Source organism: Mytilus galloprovincialis, chromosome 6 (genome assembly GCF_965363235.1).
Source record: "Mytilus galloprovincialis chromosome 6, xbMytGall1.hap1.1, whole genome shotgun sequence".
NCBI lineage: Eukaryota > Metazoa > Mollusca > Bivalvia > Mytilida > Mytilidae > Mytilus > Mytilus galloprovincialis.
The window spans coordinates 18,586,905-18,610,083 of NC_134843.1; the positions used below are offsets into that span (position 1 = coordinate 18,586,905).

General features: G+C 31.8%; 1 protein-coding gene and 1 long non-coding RNA gene across 2 annotated transcripts; one reads left to right on the forward strand and one right to left on the reverse strand.

Annotated features, from left to right (window-relative positions):
- The first annotated feature begins 226 nt into the window (after positions 1–226).
- On the forward strand, positions 227–10,040 carry LOC143079119 (uncharacterized). The gene is made up of 7 exons (XM_076254309.1): positions 227–635; positions 5,503–5,788; positions 6,168–6,566; positions 6,936–7,105; positions 7,693–7,858; positions 8,333–8,416; positions 9,236–10,040. Exons 1-7 carry the CDS (start codon positions 441–443, stop codon positions 9,679–9,681), a joined length of 1,746 nt encoding a protein of 581 aa, XP_076110424.1. The 5' UTR covers positions 227–440; the 3' UTR covers positions 9,682–10,040.
- Positions 10,041–15,619: 5,579 nt separating this feature from the next.
- On the reverse strand, positions 15,620–17,042 carry LOC143078018 (uncharacterized). Its single transcript, XR_012978998.1, has 3 exons — positions 16,645–17,042; positions 16,039–16,117; positions 15,620–15,783 (listed from the first exon to the last, which is right to left on the reverse strand). It is a non-coding gene; the product is annotated as an uncharacterized LOC143078018 (long non-coding RNA).
- Positions 17,043–23,179: the final 6,137 nt, after the last annotated feature.

The window sequence follows — 23,179 nt, forward strand, 5'->3', positions numbered from 1 at the left end:
TTCCTCAAGGCAATAACTGTTCTTGTGACAAACGACAACCAATCATTTACCTGCTTTTAGACAAACAGAAAAAACCTAGTAAAGGCCTCAATGAAGTGTGAAAGTCTCACATAGAGAAAGCAACAAGTAGCGAAATCAAATCAGCCAATCAAATCACAGCAAATAAGATGCTATTCATTACATCACATATATACAGGGTGGACAGTGGTCACTACAATCATAATGATGAGTTAAATAGTTAGTGACCATTAGGATATAATTATATCATCCCGTAGGCAAAGTTATAAGAAAACTTTTTACGCGACTAGACACTTGTTTAAACTTTAAATCAACTTTTAAAAAAAGTTTCAAAGAATTTAACTTACAACCGCAAACTACGGTTATAAATGTTTTTTTCGTAAAAAGTGAATTTAAAAAGAACATAGCAACTTTTTTTCAAAATGGATTCGTGTGTTTTAATACCAGAAGAGTTTAGTTTAGTTTTGACATTGCATCCAAATCCTAAGAACATTTTAGAAATGTCCGTAGCTGTATGGAGCAATACATTTATTCCTGCGGGTACGATATTCAGACCGGACGAAGGTGTCTTCAAGTTAGACAAAATAGAAGTGTTTTCCAAGCTTCCTGCTACTGATGTAAGTTTAACTTTAGTTTTATATATTAGACACTTATTAGTCACAGAGAAGTACTTGTATTTGTACTTTATTTGTTTGAAGATATATAGTCATTTGTCACTGCCATGATTTATTACAGAATTATAGCACTGATTTCTTGGAAAGGGAATTGCGAAAATTAACGCTTATCTAAAAATATTCTGCAACCTTATATAATGCATGTGACACTATATGAAAAAGTTTCTTTGAATTTTTGTACTTCTTTTAAAACTTTAGTATTTAGTTGTCAATGATTATGTAAATGAAATATTTACAACGGGGTCGAGTATAAATAAATCTTTCAATATCATCCATTTTGAGAAACACACAAAGTTTTGTATTTGATTGGGTTATGACGTAAAAAAAAACATTATTTTTATAATTATTTTTAATTTAATTTAATTTAATTTTCCGATTTCAAGCTAAAGATTTAATGTTTATAAAGAATTCTTGTTTCCTTGTACATTTGTATTATAGGTATAAATATACAAAGAAGCAAAAGTTTATGAAAGTCCTAAAAAACTTGAAATTTGTGGCATTATACATGTAGCAATGAAATACTGGTATATGAACCGTACATAATTTAGATCATTATTTACTATATATTTTTCGAATAATTTAATAGAATTATACTAATTTACCATCAGAGCACTGAAATTTATTATATACTATCCCATAAAAAAAGTGCAAAAAAACGGATTTCAAGTTTTTGGAAATTGTTTTCATGTTGAAGATATATTCTAAGGTAACGGACCAGACTGGTTTTGTCTATTTAATTGTATGCCATCTATACACGTTCTAAGATGTACAAATAATATACATGGCCTTGTGCAGCAAACCATACGGTATGGGTCTTTCTCAGTGTTAAAGGTCGTACGATGGCCTATAGTTGCTTACATCCACTTTATTTGAACTTTGATGGATAGTTGCCTCATTGGCAATCATACCACATCTCCTCATTCTAATCCTAGTATACTAGTAATAGGGAATATCTTTCCTTCTGATTTATCTATGTAATTATGTATAAAGGAAGGCATTTTGTTTTTATACTAAGTTTAAATCTGAACACGATATGTCCTTTCTGTTGGCAATTTGTTTTTTTTTCTTTCTTTCTTATTATTTCCCTTTAAATATTAACACCTACATAACTGCATGTAGACTTAAACATCAATAAAATAGAAGATAATCCGATGCCTACACGTTTATCCTATAACACATAGTACTTTATGAATCGCATCTTCCTTCTTAACATAAACACCAAGAGTGAAAAACAAAGAAATTTAACACAATCTTGTTGACACTTTCGATCAACCACCTCGATTTTTAAAACGATTAGTCAAAAATCTCTCCAAAAAAGCGAGAAACAATCTTAAAGTACAAGATGACATCTGAAAAAGTCTTTTGTTAAATAGGTGTTTAATCAGGAAAGAAAAGGATATATATTTAATTTATAGGGTGCATAGTAAGCTTTTGGTGTTGACACTGGCTAAATATTGAACACCTTTCTAATGTTTAATTGCATTTAAAACTTTTAATTACTTCATTTTAATTTTTTTTCAATCTAGATATTAATGAGAAGAGTATTTGAAAGAATCAAAAATAAAACTTATTTAGATGGGATAAATCATATGTTTTATGGGATATGCATAGTCCAAAAAATAAAGTTTTACGATATTATCAATTGAAACGTGCATGTATTTTTTGTGTTGCTGGGTTGCCGTCTCATTGACATATATCTTTAATCTCTTTTTATTCATAAATGTTGTAAATCAATTATATATATATATATGAGTTATAATTTCTGTATAGGATATGTTCTGTGTAAAAATACTAAGTATGATAAAAGGGAAGATGTTGGGTACACGTCTAAACGAGTCGACAGCAACCAAACGACAACATTTTAATCATATCTAGAGGTCAACAACAATAAAACAATAAAAGAAGTATATACTATATACATCAAGTTCTAAATAGTCCACATTTTTTTTTATTTTAAATGTCTCAACATAACTTGACACATGAGAACTCGTTTATCTCACTTTTTTTTTTATATAGTAGTATACTACAGCTATTCGAATTATTCAGGAGTTTATTTTTTTTAACTGACTGAAATCCTGGTCGGAAGTGAAATGTAAGAACACTCAACACTAATGCTCTAAAGTATCACCTCATACAAAAACAATTTAATGTACTTGTGAAAAAGATACACACTCAACAATAGACCCATTAAAATTCGGCACACACTTTGATGATTTCTTTTATTCAATTATTTATTAATATAATTCTAGGATAAATAAGTGAACAAGTTAATAATTCCGTAAGTCAACAAAACTTCTAAGAAATAATACAACCCGCCACTTCAGATGATAGTATTAGTCGCATTACTAACAAAACGTCTCGTCAGTGAAAGTTCCGAAGGTGTAAAATCTCCCTACAGCAGAAATTCTTGGACAAATACTAAAATATATATAAATGATCGTGTTATTCAACTTTACAATAGAGAATACGTATAAAAATCAAAATTATATGAATTTTAGTTAATAAATATCGAAACCGTAGAAGCATATAATGACTATGATCAAAAGAAGTTACAGCATAGTTGAAGTTCCCATCAGGGGTTTACAGTTCCGAAATGATCAAAGCCATCACATACCCACCGGAACCCAAAAATGTGAGAAACCTTTGTGATACATAAACATATAATAAGTAAATATTTCACGCTTCATATTTTATTTACTTTGCTTAATTCACAAAGAAGTCCCGAAACTGATTAACACATAATTTGTTATGCCCAATCATATCATATTTGCATTACCAAAAACTCGTAAAAATATATTTGGAAGTCTTGACCAGTGACGAACTTATTTCAAGGGTAATATTATGAATTTGAAATTTATCGGTCAGTGCTTGATCAAAAGCAGATACACACACGAGACATTAATTAGAGCTGTTAATGAACTGCTGGGCAGTTAATTATACAATATCTCCGTGTTGAAACATAAATTTAAGACCCGTGCATGGTGAGGTGTGAACAGGGCACTTCTCAAATGAGTAATACAGAAATACATTTTGAAAATTCTTGTCATCAATATTTTAAAGTACTACAGAATTGTAATTTATGCAAGTTCTGAAAACTATTTTGAGTAAAAACGTTTTATATCATCGAAATTGAAAACCGACTTTATAATACTGAAAGTTTAGCACCTATTTCTAAGTACTTTAAGTTAATTAAAAAAAAACTATTTGGAATGTTCAGAAACCCTGTATACAAAATATACAACAAAGACTTAGGTTTGTAGATGGCAAAATTACATTGAATATCTACGTTTTTAAAGATAAAACAACCTCATTTTATGGGACACTTTATAGCTTGCTGTTCGGTATGAGCAAAGGTTTCTTGTGTGAGGCCATATTTTGACCTAAAATGGTTTACTTTTACAAATTGTGACTTGGATGGAGAGTTGTCTCATTTGCACTCATACGACATCTTTTTATATATATTTGTGAGTATTTTTTTCTTAAGTCCATATCTCAAATTCCAAAAGCTTCTGGTCGCATGTTTAAATACGTAAATGATGGGAACGTTTCCATTTTGTTCAATATGCTTCACGTCCAGTGGCAAATATTTTATGGATCAAGTTTTGACGATTTTCCCAAAACAGCCTCAAATAAATCCAGATCGGTTGTTAACAGGTCGTATTACATGGATAAACATTTGAGGTTTTGAAGTGTAATAATCATTAATGAGTAATACATGATATAGAAGATAAACAAACACACATGACGCAATACTTTGCAACTAACACGCGCTAAAGATAACGGCGACGATAAACTGTTTTCTTTCGATAATATTCTTTCACATGTTTTGGTACAGGGGAATTGATGAAATAAGACTTTTGTTGTGAAAATTAATAAAATTTCAAAACTAATCAACCAGAAAAATACTTTTTATTGACCAAGGACAATGACGTAACACGCCGCGTGATTCCGCACGGTAATTGCATTGTGGTCATTGAAAATAGCATTTCTGTTCAATACTGAGCGTTAGACTCGAACCATTGCTTTTAATGGAAAGTTGAATTGGTATTAAAGTACAATAAACATTTTAGAATTTGTGTCTTCTGAATTGGTATTAAAGTACAATAAATATTTTAGAATTTGTGTCTTCATCTCTGTTGAAGTACACAGAAGTGTCTGCTCTGAACCTTAATCCCTGCTTTAAACAATAAAGGGTTTTAAAGTAAAAAGATATTACAACAATTGCATAAAATTATCTTGTTCTGATATTTGATTTGATCCAATGAATGAAACGGCAACCTGTTCTAATTGGTACGTTGACAAGACGCACGAGAAAGTGCAGTCGTCTGTCAAATGGCGCGTGGCGAATCGACAGAACAAGTGCTGAAGACGATTGGTAAATTGCCTTCAGATAACAACAGTAATTGATTACTACGTTTGGACAAATTGACCATTAAAATAAAATGTATAAAGACTTTGGTTACTGCATATCAGTGATGTATTGCAATAACTTATTTTACAATTTGATATGGACAGCTGTAGTTGTGGTAACTTAACCTTAAAACTTCCATTCAACAAGCACAAATATTAGCATGCAAACATATGGACAAAAAAAGAAAGGAAAAACTTTATTATATCACTCCAAAACGCTAAATTAGAATTGAACTGAAAAACGAAAATAAAAAGTTATATCCTAAGAAAAATTACAGAAAAAAATCAAGCACAAGTTCAGAAATATCCAAAAGTCGCTAAACGACCCCTAAAAGTTTACAACTTACATTTTATATAGCAGTCAAACCTTTAGTAAATTTTTCCATTCTATTTTTTACAGATTCGTTACAAATTTGGTTGCTATGATGAAATCTGTGATGTTGAAAACAGAAAGGTACGGCATTGTAATTGGATCCGGTTCAGCAAATCTTCTGGAAACATAAACGATGTAAACTTCATTGCTGCTATTGTGAAGGACCAGCCTATTTATCAAACTATCCGTCCAGTCAAACCAAACGATGAAATCGTCGTCTTCTTTGATCACGTGAACATCCAGTCTGAGGTGGCAGACGACACCATAGAAGAAATTGACGTTGTCGGAGACGCAGACGAGTGTATGGAAAGTAGTAAGTATATTCCTGTATAGATAAAAAAAAAAAAAAAAACAATAAGAAATGATCATTACCGGATTTTTAATGAGTGCCAATAATTATATCTAGAAATAAGAAAAAAATTGAAAACAACACGTTTAATAATTTCTTGCGTCCGAAGCGCTTTTCTGGATTTACCTTCGTCATGAACGCTCTAAGCCAAACATATGAAATCCGAAGATGTATAAGTACCGAAGAAGATATGGTATGATTGCCAATACGAAAACTCTCTACGAAATGTTCTCTTATAATATTAAGGATAGGAATTTTGCAGTTTTTCTGAATTTATATTAAAAGCTCTAACAAAATGTACTTTATTTGGATATTAAAATAATTTTCTTATCACTACTTGTAGGTATGAAGATTGAGAATGAGACGTCACCGGTTCTGAACAGTAACTCTTCCTTAGAGTTGTCTCGAGAGGATGACTGTCGTTCTAGTTTGAGCGATATAACAAGTTGTGGTGAAGACCAAGATGAACATGTAAAATCAGAAAGTACAGAAATCCCTAGCTCTAGTCATGAGAGTAGTCTAAATTCCAGCAAGGACATATCCGCTTCTAGTCACAACAGCAGTGGGATAATATCCAGTAAACCAACAGACTCTACTGAATCCGACATAACCAGCAGTAGCCCAGACTTCACGGAGAAACCAGTCAGGCGGAATAGAGAAAGAACGTGGCTACCATGTGAAGTCTGTGGCAAACGATTCGACCGTCCATCTTTGTTGAAAAGACATATGCGCACCCACACAGGTACTATTTTTTGTTATCAACTTAAAAATACTTTTGTGACATGTTTCTTATTTCCGATTAAGCTGATCATACTGTAAAGAAACCATCTAGAGATGAAACATTTTTATATTTTACGCCACCTATTTTTTTTTTATATTTGAATAAAACTCTGTTATTCATTTTATAATAAAATTGGAGTATACGATGTTGAGACATCAACCAGACAGCCCAAGTGCACCTTAAAGATCAATATTGCAGTATACATTACATATCAAGACATAAAGTAGAATATCATCTTCGTATATTAACCAATCAAAACACGTTATTTAACGTGAAGCATAATAATATGTATTGTTACATTTTATTTATAAAAGTTATTTCTGATTTCAGGTGAGAAACCCCATGCTTGTGATGTTTGCGGCAAAGCATTCTCGACTTCTTCCTCTCTGAACACCCACCGCCGGATCCACAGTGGAGAAAAGCCACACCAGTGTAAAGTGTGCGGCAAACGATTCACAGCATCATCTAACCTTTACTATCACAGAATGACCCACAATAAGGTAAAGTTCATTGTTCTTCTTGTAACAATTGCGTAGACATTTCCATAGTCTTTTGTATAACTGTTTCGTGTGAATATTCCATTATTAATTGCGTGTAACTATTTCACCTCTATTTAACAATTAAAGAGTTGGGCCATAATTATAGATGCATGTAATCAAAATAACTAAATGTATATTAACATATCTTCAAAAATAGAATAACATTTGTATATTCTGACACCGACTACATCCTGCTTTTACGGAAGTTGCAGTGTCTATTAATATTTAATCGGTCAGTATGTCTATAAGCAGTATACATCAAATGGGTCTATCTAGTCCGAGATTGCTCTGACGTCGGTAGTTTTTTTTCAAAATTATCAGAGGAAGGCAAATCCCTAAATGATTGTCAGACGTCAGAACATACAATTGCGTGATATTGTTCGAAATTCAAAACATTTAGTGTTTAATGCTAGCTTAATATCAAACCAATGCTATCTTTGTATACTTTTACGTCTGCACATATTTTTATCACAATATAACAAAGGATTTATATAGTAATTTAATGAAGTATTTATATATAGTAACATAGTTAATTTATATTATTGCAGGAAAAGCCACACAAATGTAACATGTGTTCCAAGTCGTTCCCGACCCCCGGAGATTTACGAAGTCATATGTACGTCCACAGCGGATCCTGGCCATACAAATGTGAAATCTGCAATAGAGGATTCAGTAAACAGACCAACCTTAAAAATCATTTATTGCTACATACAGGTACAAAAACTTATTTCAGCTACATATAAAATATACATATTGACTTTGCTCAATGTTGAAGGCCGTACGGTGGCCTCCAGTTGTTAACTTCTATATAATTTGGTCTCTGGTGGAGATTTGTCTCATTGGCAATAATAACCACATCTTTTTTAGATAATTTAAAAAAATGCCGCATCTTTAGTCTAAGGAAAGAAACCACAGAACTAAATATCTTAAACATGTGCTATAGAATATAGATGATATTCGAACGCATTATTGAAAATAAAATTTAAACATATATAAAATATAATAAAACTAGATAGCATAATGTAAATAGAATTATACCAATTAAAAATATAAAGGAAGTCGCATAAAAAACAGATTCTTACAAATTAACAGAATTTTATGATATCTAGTCTCCTCCTCAAGTTTATTAGACTTCTATATGTTTTACCTTCGACTGTTATTTATGCCAACTTTCAATATTTATTGTAGGTGACAAGCCTCATGAATGTTTAGTTTGTGGAAAGAAGTTTGCTCTTCAATGTAACCTCAGGACTCACATGAAAACACATGAAAGTAAGTAGAATGAAATTCAAAACAGTGTGGCTGTGGCCATTGATTGACACATTAAATTCATCCATTGACTGGGACAATTTACGTGAACGTTTGTATGTAAAGACCACTGTTCACGACGTACCTACGATAGACATTTAAACTGTGGGGTCACCAAAGGTTTCTTAACGCCTTTAATTATAAAATAATTCGAAAAATTAATCAGGAATAACCTTTATGTTTTGATTTATATAATTGATATAAATCAAAACATCGTGTTATTTCTGATTAATTTTTCGAATTACTTTATTAAGGTGTTGAGAACCTTTGGTGACCCCACAGTTTAAATGTCTATCGTAGATACGTCGTGAACAGTAGTCGTTACATACAAACGTTCACGCAAATTGTCCCAGTCAATGGATAAATTTAATGTGTCAATCAATGGCCACAGCCACACTGTTTTGAATTTCATTCTATAATATAGATAAAGATAACACTTTCTGACGTATAATTTATGATAATATGCTCTAAGTTTTATAGCTTTGAATGTCTTTAATACAACAGCAACCATGTTTGCCTAATTATAGAGAATATGGTTTTGCCTGTTGTTGAAAGCCTTACGTAAACTTTAGCTGTAAATATTTACATCATTTGATCTCTGAAGAAAAGATGTATATTTGGAAATTATACCACATCTTCTTTTATAATGAGTATTTTTTTTTAAAAGTCGCCAACACTAACATGCATTAACGATTTAGAAAATTGAACCAGTATTATTGTTCTTGTCTAATTTTAGAAGCTTAGAATTATTGTACTTAAGTATCTTATCCATTTTTCTTGTAGATGACAGCCAAGATGAATGCTTAAAATGTGGAAAAACCTTCACAGTAACAGACAAACAGAGTTTCACTGGGCGTTGCTCCGGGTGTTCGCATGAACAACAACTCTTGACAAATTTCAGTATATCTCGTTTGACAGAATCTACACCAAAGTGCTACAGCAAAAATCTAACTTCGAATGACTTTAGAAGGGCATCATCATTGACGTCTCCTCATTTCGATAGATCACCACCATTTTCGTCTGCTCAATTCTTTACGACGCCATCACACGTGACAGCAGCGTTGTCACCAATCACTTCTCTGAATCCAATTTTCACCGGAATGGTTCCAGGCTTCACACCGGTTTCTTCACGTTCTAATGAAAATCTAAAACTATACGGACAATTTATGTTGGATGAACATGCACAATCACGACAACTTTGGACAGGAGTCCCCGCTCATGGATATTGAGGAAATGTCGTCTCCTCAGAGTGCAATGGTTGAATGACGTATACAAACTAATTATAATGATCTATAATAATAGTGCCAAAATTATTTCATTGTATATACATACATGTATTTGTTTCTATATCTATTCTATTGTCTTTTGTAGACTATTTATGTGCACTTCTACGCAACATGTGTAAATTAGAAATGTATATTTTATTTTTTTCTCACAATGTAGAAAATTCAAAGTCATCCTAATTATTCTTCTGACATTTTTCTTCTCATCTATTCTTCTGATGTAAATGTATATATTTTATTCTTTCTATTTTCACACTATAATTTGCTTATATTTTCCTACATCTTTCCTTTATTTCCTCTCATTTGACTTTAGAAAAATAACATAGTATATTTGTTACATATATTTTTGTAAACTTTGTTAAGTTTATGACATATTTCATTATCTTAATTGTTAAAGAATAAAATAATTGGTAATATAAACTTGTTGACTCTTATTCAAGTAAGATACCAAAACCACGGGGACATAACTCAAATCCGTCGCCTTTTACGACAGACATACAGTAGAGAGTCTTTCCACAAAATTTAAACACATTCAGAAAACCAAAAAATGGGCAATACGAACGAACCACACCAAACAAACTGGATGTGAACTCAGATACTCCGGAAGGGTAAAAAGTTCCTGCTTTGATAGTCACATCTTTTGAGTCGCTCTTACCAACTCATGGATGATAAGTCGCATGTTGGGATGACATACATGATATACAAATAGGAGTGTATAGGTCGACTAAAATTGTCAATGAGCTGACTATAGCATAATCATGACGAACCATTGGTTCCTTAATTTGCTCTACGAAATCATAATAAAAAAGCAAGACTTTCATGAAATATGCAGTCGACTAATCTGCATGTTTTTATTACATATTGTTCATGTATGACATAAAATTACAATGTCCAGTCAGAATAAGTGTTTGGTACATCTTGAGGAATACAGTTCGAATTTAAAAGAAACTTTTGTTTGAAAATAAGTTCATAGACTGAGAATTGTCTAAATCCACGCTATTTGGGCAGTCTGTTGAAATTTTCTGCGACTGTCATATAATTGAGAGGTGTAGCTAGTTAAAACAAAAACCAGTCTAAATTCACCATTTTCTATATCGGAAAATGCCTGTACCAAGTCAGGAATATGACGGTTGTTTACAATTATTTTGATGTGTTTGAGCTTTGATTTAGCTTTTTGGTAACTTTTCGTTTTGAAATTTCCTCAGAGTTCGGTATTTTTTTCTTTTTTTTTTCATTTTTGGATAGTTGTCTCGTAGCCGGAAATCATATCACATGATGGATGTCATCTCATTATTTTTTGGTGAACTAGGAAACTAAATGTATGATTTCAACTTTCTCATAAAAGGTTTGCTTTCGATGAATTTGACCTTTCTTTTAAAGCCCTTCTTATCATATTTATAGATTGCTCCTAAATTATATATATATGTATTATTCATTTATGTGTTTCATATGTAAATAGGTTTGAGCGATCATAAAGATCAATCCAGAAAAGCAATTCGGACGCACGGAAATTATGTATCACATTCATTTACAATTACATTCGATGATACATATCTTTGAGAAAATGTTGGCAATCTAAAACCAAGTAAATTATACCTGTAATAATAAGTGATAATTAAATGACGCAATGTACTAATCATGATGCAACATTTAACAAAAGATTGAAAATTGAAAAAGTGACACACAATAAGAAAAGATAAACACCTTATGGTACTTCTTGGCATATCAGTTACTACATGTTCCCCAAGGGTAGATGTAGATCTGGAGGTATGTAGACAGGTGTCAATTTCCGGTACGGCCCATTAGAATTAAGGAAATCACATCTTCGATGGAAAAACAAAATAATTGCTGAAGCGACTGCGTCATAAGATTACTTCATCATAAAATTAATTCAAACGTAACTTCATTGAACAGCAGACAGTGAACAAAAGCAGCCAAACAAGAAATGGTCATTTCGATCAAAAAAATTGAAAATAACCTTGCGCTATGTTCTTGGTAGCAGCATAAATATACCCGAAAAGATGCATTACAAAGAAAAAACAAAAACTTTAGCCATATATAGAGGTGAATATATATTCATTTGCAAGTGTTCAGTTTAGTTTGCATCTATATCAAGTCTGATGTCTATTAATATATGCTTTTTAGTTGAAACATCGAAACACTCAGTAAAGGCAGCATCTATTTATTTTTTGTTTCTCGCTAATCTCATTTTCTTTTAAAACGTCCACATTTTTTGAGTTATTGAATTATTTAAAAATTTGTTTATTTTGCGCCAACCAACAAGCAAGTCTTGGCATAAGTAATTTTAAATGACTAAAATGTAACATTTATCATTGTTGATAAACTTGTCTGTTCTTTGACATAGTGCACATCGTAAAACAGTTCCCAGAGGAGAGGAACCAGTATCTAGAACAATCTGGTACCGAGTTAACTACTCCACTGGGGGAAACATTACTATTTATTCTGGTGATAGACATTCAACACTGATAGGACATTTCAAATTAAGCTGAACACAATTGATTGTCATTCGATAAAATTTATTTGAGTTTTGGCATGGTATTACCAATAAAATAGTATCAATGTTAACAGTCACTGTAAATGACACTTAAACCTTTGTAACAGAACATCAAATTAATTATACTTTATTGCTTGTCAGAGAATCAATTGTTTGCGGGATAACTCTTTCAGGCGGAAGAAAAAAGTTTTAATGTCGTCTGCCGATTAGTAAAAGTATATACACAATTATACGCTATATCGAATTTTTATGTAAGTGGTAGGGCCAATTTCCTCTAACACGTACAGGAACAACATGTATCATATTGGAAATTTATTGATTGCTTCAGTGTTGGTTGCGTAATAACCAGTGGCAAATATTTCAATTATTGTCAGAACGACTGGGAATTATATATTTTAAAAAGATAAAATTGAGAATGGAAATGGGGATTATGTAAAAGAGACAACAAGTTGAACAACCCGACCAAAGACCAGAAAACAGTGATTAAAGAGTCTATTACATACTTTTTAAATCAAATCAAATCAAATATGTTATTCAAAAAAAGAAAACATGCATTTTATTGTTCAGTTTCAACAATATTACATACATGTATTTCCATAAAATAAAAATGCGAGTATATGAGTAACAGTACGGCCTTTAACAATGAACAATACACACATGTAAAGTAAGTTCTAATATTCGTTGTTTATATGCTATTGACTTTTTTTACACAGTGTTAGTAGGTATTACTACAATTGATTCTTTCTTTTCCATATCAATGAAATTTATTTTTTTCTATTTTTTCCTTGTTTTGAATTATCACATACAACAATAAAATTTCATGTTCAAAAAGCTTGGTGACTTGGGAATTATGATTTTTTTTCTTACCTTAGCATGGTCCTAGAAAGCTCAGATTTCGACCACTGCTATCATTTTAAACTTTATTAATTGAGAAATAATTGTAATGCTCTTTTAGATGGAATGCCATGAGTTTTTGACTTTATATTAAGAAATAAATTTTACCTCAGAGTCCATTGATTTTTTTCATTGTTTGGAATCAGTCTTCTTTACAAAGTTTTTGGAGATGTATTTTCTGTATAATGACTGTTTTTGGTTTCTGTTACATCCAATTCGACCTATATTGGCTGACAATTTGTTTATCATTTGTCTCTTTCTACACTCATGTGTAGATTTTATATGTCTGAGTAATTCATAGTAGGCAATGAAGTATAAAGTTCATTCTTCTGACATGGACATACTTTGCCTACTTTCTTTAGAAAGCATTTTTTTCCTACTTTCAATAAAAAACATTTTTTCCCTACTTTCAATTTTTTCCCTACTTTCAATAGAAAACATTATTTTTTTCCAAACCTGAGGTTACAGTCTAAAGACTCACTTACTCCTTACTAGATATTCAGATCCGTATTCTGAAAAGAAAACGTTTCAAATTATCAGAATTTGGATGGAGAGGGTAAAAAACGTTTCCGTATGGTTCTTCTATTTTTGAGGTTGTTTTTTTAGGGTATTTGTTTGTTTGTTTGTTGTCTTTAACTAAACATAAGCTTCGCTACACACGACTTACCTCTTCACAAACATTTGGTTTTCAAATTGAAATTTGATATCTAATGATTATATGTACTAAGATATGAACACAAATTTTATTTACCAGAGAAAATTTGTGAAAGTTTTATTGTAGTGCTCGAAATAATGACTTTGACTGTTTGTTAATGATACATCATTAAGAGCTGTGACTAATTGAGGGCTGTCAAATGACTGACGAGTCACGCGTATATGATGAGGTAGGGGGTATGGTTTATTTGTAATGGCTTGAGTAGCCCCAATGGACCACCAATGAAAGAAATTAAATTTAAAACAATATGGTCATAAAATTGCCAAAGCGTTCAGACTAATTATTTGATCTCATCTGCATTATTTTCTAAAGGTTCAAATATATATTATATTATGTCCAGCAGAAATGAAACCCCATAATAGCTATAGCAGGGATTCAAACACAAATGTAAAACGACAAGAGAAATCATATTACTTATAAAATAGATTGAAAACGCTTTATAAATTTCATGCATCAAAATCGCTTGTCTGGCTTTAAGTTTTTTGGGAACACCGAGTCAAAGTCGAATAATGGGCAGCCAAGGGTGTACATACGAACCGAAACATTCAAAGAGCTATGTGAACATAAAGAACCTAAACATATAAGCCAAATCAATTTAACGTCAACTTTGCCTGTGTAAATAAATTTATAAACGGACAATTTAAGAAAGGTTTGCTATAAATCATTCAATACTTCACTAAGCTGGAAATACCATTTTCCCCAGTTGCTGTATCAATCTAGTGCTGTATTTAAAATATGAAGTCTTTTCATATCAACAGTATTACATCTTCATTTTGTGTATTTCTATCTAGTATGCTAATAAGAAAATCCCAGATTTTGAGATTCAAGCATGACATAAACTTGTGACCAAATTATAAGTATTTTTTTTTAATAAAAATCCAATACTCTAAAATCCAATTCTGATATTCCCACATAAAATCATAATTCGATAACAAAACTAATTAAATGTTTGCTACCTTCTGAACTTATTCATATGTATTCCAATGTAAACGAAAAAGAAACAAGAGAAAATAACATTTTTTTTTCAGGGTTTACACTCTAAAAATTGTGTTTAGAGCCTAAACACTTTCCTAAACACATTTGTGAAACCGATTTTTGACATGTTTTAAATCTAAACATGTTTAATATTTAATGTGCTAACAGCCTAAACGTGTCAAGCTATAAAGTGCTTAGACTGTAAACATGTTTAGATGTAAAGTGTTTAGACTAGAAACATGTTTTGCTAAAATGTGCTTAGACTGTAAACATGTTTAGTTGTAAAGTGTTGTATCTGGAAACATGTTTAGTTCTGAAGTGTTTTGTCAGGAAACATGTTTAGTTGTGAAGTGTTTTGAATTTAAACATGTTTAGACCATAAAGGGTCCGTGAAGAACCATGTTTATCGTTTTAGTGCGATAAGCCGTTACTTCATTAGACCCCAAATAAACTATTACTCCGGAAGGCTAGACTGTAAAACGTATGATAGCTCTCAATACTACATGTTTTCATACCATCACAAAAGGAGCCAAATGCATCAAACTAAGAAACTTGAATTTCCAATTCAAATTGATTGTGACTAATACCTTTTCAATCTGAATGAGTATTTTCTTTAATTCAATTGTCAACATTCGACTATTGCATTTTTTCTTCATTTCAAATATTCATTAAACAGTCTAGAACTTTTAAAATGAAATTATTATTATACTAATTCTAGGATTAAAAACAAAATTACAAGATATGAAACAAAGGAATTTATGTAATTGTTTATTTCCAGTTAATCATTGAACACAATCAAATATAAACTCATAAAATCATAAATTCACAGCAACGTACATGTACATATACATAATATTGACCAATCATAACAATTTGAAAATGTCCTGTTTTCATTTTACAAGTCAATAAGAGCTTCTCCTTTCTTAGTACCCAACTGCTGGTCACTGGCCTGAAAAATAGAAAAATATTGATAAGCAACTAAGTAGAATTAATCTAAAAATATAAGTATACGAACTACAACACCAAAAAGTAAATGCATGATTTAAGATCAAGATAACAACATTAGAACCGTGGTATAAAAGCATAAATGTACTGATGAGTAAATTGATATTTTTAACATAAAACTTCTTTTCATGCTTAATATCATTCATTTGATCAAATACATATTGACATTTTTAAAATCAAATACACTTCGGATTCTTACCTAGCAATATAGTTGCTACTGTGCATTATCTCCTCTTTTAGCATGTCAAGGCAAATGATTTCCTCTGCACTTCTCTCATCTAGAATAAAACAATACATATCAATAAAAATATAAGAAAGCACAACGGCTTATAACTATTGAAGAAAAACAAGCATCTTTTTATTTATTTTTAGCAAATGTTGATTGTGAATTTAGGAAGTGCTTACTAAAACAATGAACTCGATATGACACTGGTTTTGCGAATGATGCACTCGGCAGATTCCGCTTCCCTTTATGTTCCATTATAATCTGCCGAGGAGTACCAAATGAAAATTGTCCTCATGAACTCCTTTTCAAGAACATATATATATATATATATATATATATATATATATATAATAATAAGTGCTAGCTTGCATGATAGAACATTAAACAACTCTTATCTTTACACAAGATAGTTTGAACACTAAAATCTCTTACAAGCACTTGTTTCGTGGGATGGTTCCCCCTTTTTCTTCTCCTGCATTGACTATACGGTAGTGTACTTGTACATAATACTTATAACTGTCAATAATCATTTAAAATTGGCAGTACAAAATAAAAATCAGTATAATTATAACTCCTTACCTTTCTGAAACAGTTAAGTTACGGTCAGTTATGGTCAGAAGTAAACAGCGTGGCCTTTGACTTCGGGTTCTTTGTTTCTTCTTCCCGCTCAAAAATTAGCACGTGGTATGCATGCCGTCTTCGGCCTAAATGTGTTGTAATTCTAAACGTGTTTAGGAAAGTGTCTAAATATTGAAAGTGCTTAGAATTTAAACACGTTTAGCTTCATATACTTGACGATGTAGCTAAACATGTTTAGCACAACAACATGTTTATTGCAAAGTGCTGAGAGCCAAAACATGTTTAGTGCGAAGTGCTGAGAGCCAAAACATGTTTAGTTTTTAATGCTTAGAAATTAAACACTTTCCTAAGCACATAAGTCTTGCAACACGTTTAAATTCTAAGCACTATTTTTACAGTGTAGTTCTATCATCTCTTCAATGTTTGTGCTTTGCTTTTACAAATATTTTGCCTAGATATATTGTACAGTAAAGTCGGTATCGAATTGTTTACGACTGCCATAAAAGTGAGAGGTTTACCTAGCTACAAAACCAGATTTAATCCATTATATACATAAGAACATGTCTGTATCAAGTCAGGAATATGACAGTTGTTGTCCATTCGTTTGAAAATTTGCCATTTGATTATAGACTTTCTGTTTTGAATTTTCCTCTGAGTTCATTATGTTTGTGATTTTACTTTTTGATACTTTAACACAGGTACCTGATTAAAAAGGTGAGGTATGTGCATTTCTCTAATCAAAAGTGGTCAAAAGCAACAGGCACTTGTCTCAGAATGTTTTTTTTTTTTAAGGAAAACCAAATTTGAGACAAGTGCCTGTGTCAAAAGCATACAATTTTCTTGCCATAACGATACCGGTGACTTCGTGACTATACATATCTTAAGTTTTATTCTCGGCGAACAAAACGGTTTATAACATATTTTATTTGCTTCAGGATTGGCTATAAGATACAGACACCACAATCACAAAAATATTATTCCGTTGTTCGAAAGCGAAATCAGCTTCTTTATTGATCTGTGTAGCCACAACTGAAGTCAAAATTATTGAAAGAAAGACTATAATTATTTATGGATTTTTGACATATTTTTATTTTGAATATTCACAGAAATTTGCTTTTAAGCATACAAGTGGTTACGAAAGCTAATAATTCAATCGCATTAGCTAAATTAGTCTTTTTAATGGTAGCATACATACACTGAAGAAGACAGGGTATTTAAAAAAATCAACAAAGTTCGAAAGTTTAAGACGTTAAGACTTTTTCAACAATTACATGTGGGTGTCTTGTCAAATAAAGCTTAATTTTTTTCAAACTGGCGACTTTGAAATCAAATTTCAAAGCGCCATTCTGTGATAAATGTTTAAAAGGTACAATTAGATGTGTAATCACAATTGCATTTTTGTAATTGTCCGGGAACAATATCCACAACTAAACGTTCTATACTGCAATTGTGATAGACTGGACATTGAGAGGGAATCCTATTTAACATTGTATTGACGGGCTCAATTTTTCAGAACGTCTTATCAATTCAGCCTTGAGCAAGGCAACGCCCTTTTAAATTCCTGAACAGTGGACAGTGAAGTTAATTTCACTTTTCAAAGGGTCATTAATGTTAACTAGCTTCTTTAACCCATTTTTATCTAATTTGAAAAGTCAAGCGTGAGTTCATTATGTTGAATTACCTTTGAAATGTTTTCAAAGCAAAGAAAACTGTTTAAATCAACTCATCTGTCAGACGGCATGCTATTCTGCAGACGTTAGGTCACAGGTCAAACGACGTCGAGCGCGTGCATCCAATTATGTAATTCTATTGGTGGATTGTCAACCCGTTCAATACAACTTGATGGTTCAATGGACTGGCATCTGCTACACGACTCTAAACAACTTGTTTTGTGCTTCATTTCAAGGGTATCATTTCTTTAAATCAATTATAACGACTGTAAGACACGTGGCTGTATAAAACACCAATATTTCAACCATTTATCACTATATTTAATTCTGCAGATATTTTGTTAACTTCGTGCAACAACCCCTATTGTCTGTTTAGGGAAGATTGAGTTAACATGTGTCAAGGCTACTGCAAATGAGACGATATATTGATATGGCTGCTATATAAAACTAAGAAGACATGGCATCAACAATTTTCTTCCAGCGACCAAGTGATGTAAAATTATGTAACTAAAGGTCACCTTCAATAATGAGCACAACCATACCGCATAGCAAGCGATAACCTTTTTTTTTAAAACTACCCTTTGTACACTTGGCACAATGTGTTTGTTGGCAGTTGAAAGTCTTGGATTACATTCGATCACACTTTCAATATTTTATTTGCAAAGACTCGTCAAAGATACCAGGCGTATGATTCGGCATGCCAAACTTGCGTTTCGTCTAAAAAAAAAAGACTCATTAGTCGTGCTCGAATCAAATATGTTGAAAGGCCCTCATCTATACAATGATGGCATTATAAATGGCTTTATCGACACTGCTTGGTCTCCATGGCAGTGCATTTTCATGCATTTAAATGTTTTATGATTTTTAAGGTTAGGATCCTATAAAAAGTGGTTGTACCCAGTTATGTCTACTAGTATATCTTTTTACTATTTATAGGATATCTGATATAGATTCCAACTATTCGCAAGTTTCTGAAAGTTTAAAAGATATCTAGACGCTGGACCGATTTTACATCTTGTAGAATACTAAAAGTCTTGCTCACAATCTTGTGTCTATATTTCATGATATCTTATGTTTCATGTGTGTCGTGGAGTTGCTGTCTCATCGTCGATGTAATCTCAACAAACTTTCATATAGTTTGAGCACATTCTATATTGCAGAATTAAAGTCAAATTGACAAGACACAAGTAAAAAAAACACTCATGAAGTTTTCTACAGGATATCAGGTGACCGGTTAAAGCCATTTCGCGTTTTCGCCCTTCATGTTCTATAGGGCAAAAGCGTGAAATAATTTTTCTTTCCGATTTCGCGTTTTCGACTTTGCGTTTTTGTGCTTTCGATTTCGCGAATTCGCTTTGAATATAAATATAGTAATAATATTGAGACCCTGCATGTTAAAAAAAAGTACATTGAATATTATATGAACTATATAGATAAAAAAAAGATTAAAAAATAGAAGAAAAAGCAAACATTGAGTTTTCTGTTTAAACTTGATATTTTCCCCCATCCAGGTGGAGAGAAAAACGATATGTTTTATAACATAAGTTAGCTAGTTATTTAAGTAGTCAGATGAAAAACTTTTGATGCAAATAATTTGTCAAATCTCTTTGTTTTGTTCCTAGAATTGCAGCACCAATATTTGCAAACATTATTATAAAGCGTTAACAAAATTACCGTGTTAACAAAGTATTGCTGTAATAACTTTCACGTACCATGATTAAAAGTTTGGATTTAAAATCTAAAATGTTGAATGGTAGTTAAAACCGTCAAAAGTCAACTTTGACGAAGAACCTTACAATATACTGTGGATTCTTATTTTCGTGAAAACAATTTTTCGTGGATTGAGAAAAACCCATTTTCATGTATATTTGATTTCTTTGTCTGCATACAAAAATAGAAAAATCGTGGTTAACCTTTGACCGAGAATTCCACGAAAATTGGTACCATGAATAATAATAATGAATCTACGCTTTAGCAAAATTAAAAATGTTATGAATTGGAAATCTGCAGACAAAATATATCATTTGAATTATATCGGTATTCATGATGGAGCGGACAATTTGAATATGGTAGTCCAACAGCAGCAATAACAACAAACGTTAACCCTATCATATGATATGCATGGGTACAATATAAAGATAAGAAGATGTGGTATGATTGCAATGAGATAACAATCTACCGATGGAGTTCAAATAAAGTAGGTATAATCAACTTTAGGTCACCGCACGCCCTTCAAAAAGGAGAAAACAATCATACCGTGTAGTCGTCTATAAAAGGCAACAATTCAATCGAGAAAATTAAACAGTCTAATTTATATCAATATAATTTTCGAAAATAAATATAACAGACATTAACCAACAACAAGCACTCAATTACAGGCAATGTTGACCTTCGATGCATTCGTCTGTTATAGTTTGGCCTTCCAAGTATTTATAGTCTCAATTCTACCAGATAATGGTTACTAAAAAACACTTGCTTTGCGTCTTTTGTTTTTATTTTAGTTGTTTTTTTTCTGTACTGCATGTATATACTGAACTTATTTTCAACTGATTTTTACAGTTTTTTCTTATGCTGTGCTGATATACCACTGCTTGGAAGGCCAAACTATAACAGACGAATGCATCGAAGGTCAACATTGCCAATTTTGGTGAGGGCACAGAAACATATTAGTCCATCAGCAAAATGACCAAATGAAAGTAAATGAAAGTAGATAACAATAATTAGTGCAACAAATCCTTTCTCTGTCACATATCACAGAGAAAGACGTGGGGTTCATCTTCAAAAGACTCATCTAAAAGAGAAGTTAAAAAGGCCAAATAATATACGAAGTTGAATAGCAATGAGGACCAAAAATTCCGAAAAGTTTTGCCAAATACAGCTTAGGTAATCTATGTCTGAGGTAGAAAAGCCTTAGTATTTTAAAAATTCAAAGTTTTGTAAACAGATAATTTATAATAAGACCATATCAATGATTATTAATGTCAACACAGAAGTGCTGACTACTAGGCTAGTAAACCACATAACAACAACGAACATCTCCCATCAACGACAGAAACCACAAGGCATCACACACAATGACGCATTTACGTAATGAACATGCAATCTCGAACTTTATACAAGTATTTTCACAATACCAATGAAACAATAGATCGTAAACGAAAATTGCTTCCTTGTCCTTAGAATTGTGCACCTGCAGTGGCGATTTCTACCGACAAAATACCATTCTTTATATAAAAATACAAGAGGCTCTCAAGAGCCTGAATCGCTCACCTTAATTTTTTTGGTTGAATCTCTCATCAATGATTATTTTGGCTTTTCAATTTATTTAAATGTTCTTTGAATCGTCCTATTTTCTTCAAAAGCAAAAAAAAATCATTTTCTCCTATGTTCTATTTTAGCCATAGGAGCTATGTTTCTGACATACAAGGAAATGAAATATAAAATTTATACTAGATACTCTGAAACTCATTTAGCCTAAGTTAAAGTAAGTCAACATGATGAACAAATTGTGAAAAAAGTCTTTAAAGGGCAATAACTCCTTAAGGGGTCAATTGACAATTTTGGTCAAATTGACTTATTTGTAGATCTTACTTTGCTTAACATTTTTGCTATTAACAGTTTATCTGTATCTATAATAATATTCAAGATAATAACCAAAAACTGCAAAATTTCTTTAAAATCATCAATTCAGGGGCATTATACCTGAAATACCAGTATACCAATTCGGCTGAAAATTTCAGGACAGGTAGACCTTGACCTAATAAATACTTTAACTTCTTGTCTTATGTGCTCTAAATGCTGGAGTTTTTGAGATATAAGCCAAAAACTGCATTTTACCCTGTGTTCTATTTTTAGCCATGACGGCCATGTTTTTTGACGAAATAAAAAATAAAGCACAAACTTTATTTTATACACCCTACTGATCATTCATTTGAAGTTTGGTTGAATTTGGTTTAGTAGTTTTAGAGGAGAAGATTTTTTAAAGTTAGCAAATATGATGAACAAATTGTGAAAAATTGTCATTAAAGGACAATAACCCCTTAAGGGGTCAATTGACAATTTTGGTCATATTAACTTATTTGTAGATCTTACTTTGCTGATCATTTTTGCTGTTTACAGTTTATCTTTATCTATAATAATATTCAAGATAATGACCAAAAACTTCAAAATTTCCTTAAAATTACCAATTAAGTGGCAGCAACCCAACAATGGTTTGTTTGATTCATCTGAAAATTTCAGGGTTGATAGATCTTGACCTAATGAACATTTTTACTCGTGTCAGATTTGCTCTAAATGCTTTCGTTTTTGAGATATAAGCCAAAAACTGCATTTGACCCCTATGTTCTATTTTAAGTAACGGTGGCCATGTTTTTTGACGGATCAAAAATCGAAGCACACATGCACTTTGTGCAGGATAATCTAAGGAACAATCATGCTAAGTTTCATCCAAATCCATTTAGTAGTTTCAGAGGAGAAGATGTTTGAAAAATTGTTAACGACGACAGACGACGACGACGGACGCCAAGTGATGATCAGTGATGAGAAAAGCTCACATGGCCTTTTAGGCCAGGTGAGCTAAAAAAAAAAAAAGGATTGAAAAAATGTATTAATAAGCCCTCTTTCCTCAAACCCTAGATTCGCCGCTAAATTGAAATTTACACGCCTAAAATTGTGATTTTATTCATGATCGATTTGGATGATACAGAAGTTCCTCTGGATATCAGAAATAGTACAGCAGTGACTGTCACTATTTGAATTGCTATTGGACAGTTCATTGAAATGTGATGAATCAAATGCCTTCAGACATCACTGGATTAAATCGTTTGATGTTACGACAGAAATAACTGAACATCTGTTTCAAGCCA

Coding starts and splice junctions, on each gene's coding strand:
- LOC143079119 (XM_076254309.1), top strand. CDS start 441: ATGGATTCGTGTGTTTTAATACCAGAAGAGTTTAGTTTAGTTTTGACA. Junction 5,789..6,167: donor AGACGAGTGTATGGAAAGTA/GTAAGTATATTC, acceptor CACTACTTGTAG/GTATGAAGATTGAGAATGAG. Junction 7,106..7,692: donor ACAGAATGACCCACAATAAG/GTAAAGTTCATT, acceptor ATATTATTGCAG/GAAAAGCCACACAAATGTAA.